The sequence below is a fragment of the Dictyostelium discoideum genome (assembly GCF_000004695.1).
Source record: "Dictyostelium discoideum AX4 chromosome Un chrUn_00020, whole genome shotgun sequence".
NCBI classification, from domain to species: domain Eukaryota; phylum Evosea; class Eumycetozoa; order Dictyosteliales; family Dictyosteliaceae; genus Dictyostelium; species Dictyostelium discoideum.
Window position 1 is genome coordinate 1 of NW_003102045.1, and position 1,295 is coordinate 1,295.

Here is a 1,295-nt window from a genome sequence, read left to right on the forward strand (position 1 = left end):
CTCCATTGATTTCATTCTTAAATCAAAGGATTCAGCGCTATTAGAGGCAGAGGTACTACTACTAGAGGCATCATTATATTTAACAGTGGTAGACATATTTTATTGTTGATATCTAAAATTATAATATGAGAAAAATAATAATATTAAAAATTAATAAAGAGAAATAATTATTTGTATATTTTTTGTGTGTGTGTGTATCTTAAATATATATAGGAGGAATTCCCAAATAAAATAAATCAAATTGTTTTAGTTTTTAGTGCCACTATTTATACGTTTTTATTTTCTTAAAAATTTCGCAAAACTCAAAAAAATAAGAGTTTTCGACCCTTCACAACTTTGTGCATAGTGTCGGTTCGGAATTTTTCAGTTTTTCGACCTTGTGCAATGATCGCGTCATTGTGCCGGTTCGAAATTTTTACTTTTCTTTCGAAAATTTTTTTATTCTTCTCATGTTCTAGAACATTCTAAAAAATTATCTTAAATATTTGGGAAATTCAAATAAATAAATGTTATTCATAATATATATATATGATAATATGGATTCTGCTGCAAGATTTGATATTCTTTATTGAAATATCAGCGAGAATGATTGACAAAACGCGGACGTTCAGTTTTTTACTTTTCATGCTCTGCAGCATCCTTAATCTGGATGTGATTTTCATCACCGTGACGACCACAGAACACACCACGGGTTGCCATATAGTCGGCGAGCATGTTACCACAATGACCGGCATGACCTTTAACCCACTGCATGGTAAACCCAATCTTACGGTCTTTCATTAACTGTACTTTGTCAGTTAATGTAATCGACAGTTCTTTGTTAGATATGGATTCCCCATCACTCTTCTTCCTGTTGTTTGCTTTCCAACGGGGAAGATAACTCGTCAAACGTACTCAGAATCTGAATAAACTAGGAGGCTTTACGCGTTCTTGTCGATAGCAATCTCAATTCCGCTTAAGGTTGCTTTCAACTCAGCTACGTTTTTATTTACAGCAAATTAATGCAGACTTTGGAGACATCTTAAATAACATCGTTATTGGCGATATGACTACAGATGGAAAGTACTGGTGCCCTGAATACTTCCAGGCATCCGGCCGGATCTGGCGAAGACAACACGGTTAAGATCTGGTTTTCTGATCCAGTCTTTGCCCTGAGCTACCCACGCTTTAAAATCCTGTTTGAACCATCAGTACATGTTGAAGATATCGATGTGCTGCACGAAGACTGTGTGACAGCAAAGCCGCTATTACTAAAGGGGATCTGACGACTCGTGATCATTGGTAATCTCCCGCAA

The 1,295-nt window shown here is 35.7% G+C and overlaps 1 protein-coding gene across 1 annotated transcript; it reads right to left on the reverse strand.

The window, feature by feature from the left end:
• Positions 1-618: 618 nt before the first annotated feature.
• DDB_G0294298 (hypothetical protein) lies at positions 619-894 on the reverse strand (the record flags this gene model as incomplete). The annotated part of the gene is made up of 1 exon (XM_628746.1): positions 619-894. A coding segment is annotated over one exon (276 nt), but the record flags the coding sequence as incomplete, so codon positions are not given.
• Between the last annotated feature and the right edge of the window lie 401 nt (positions 895-1,295).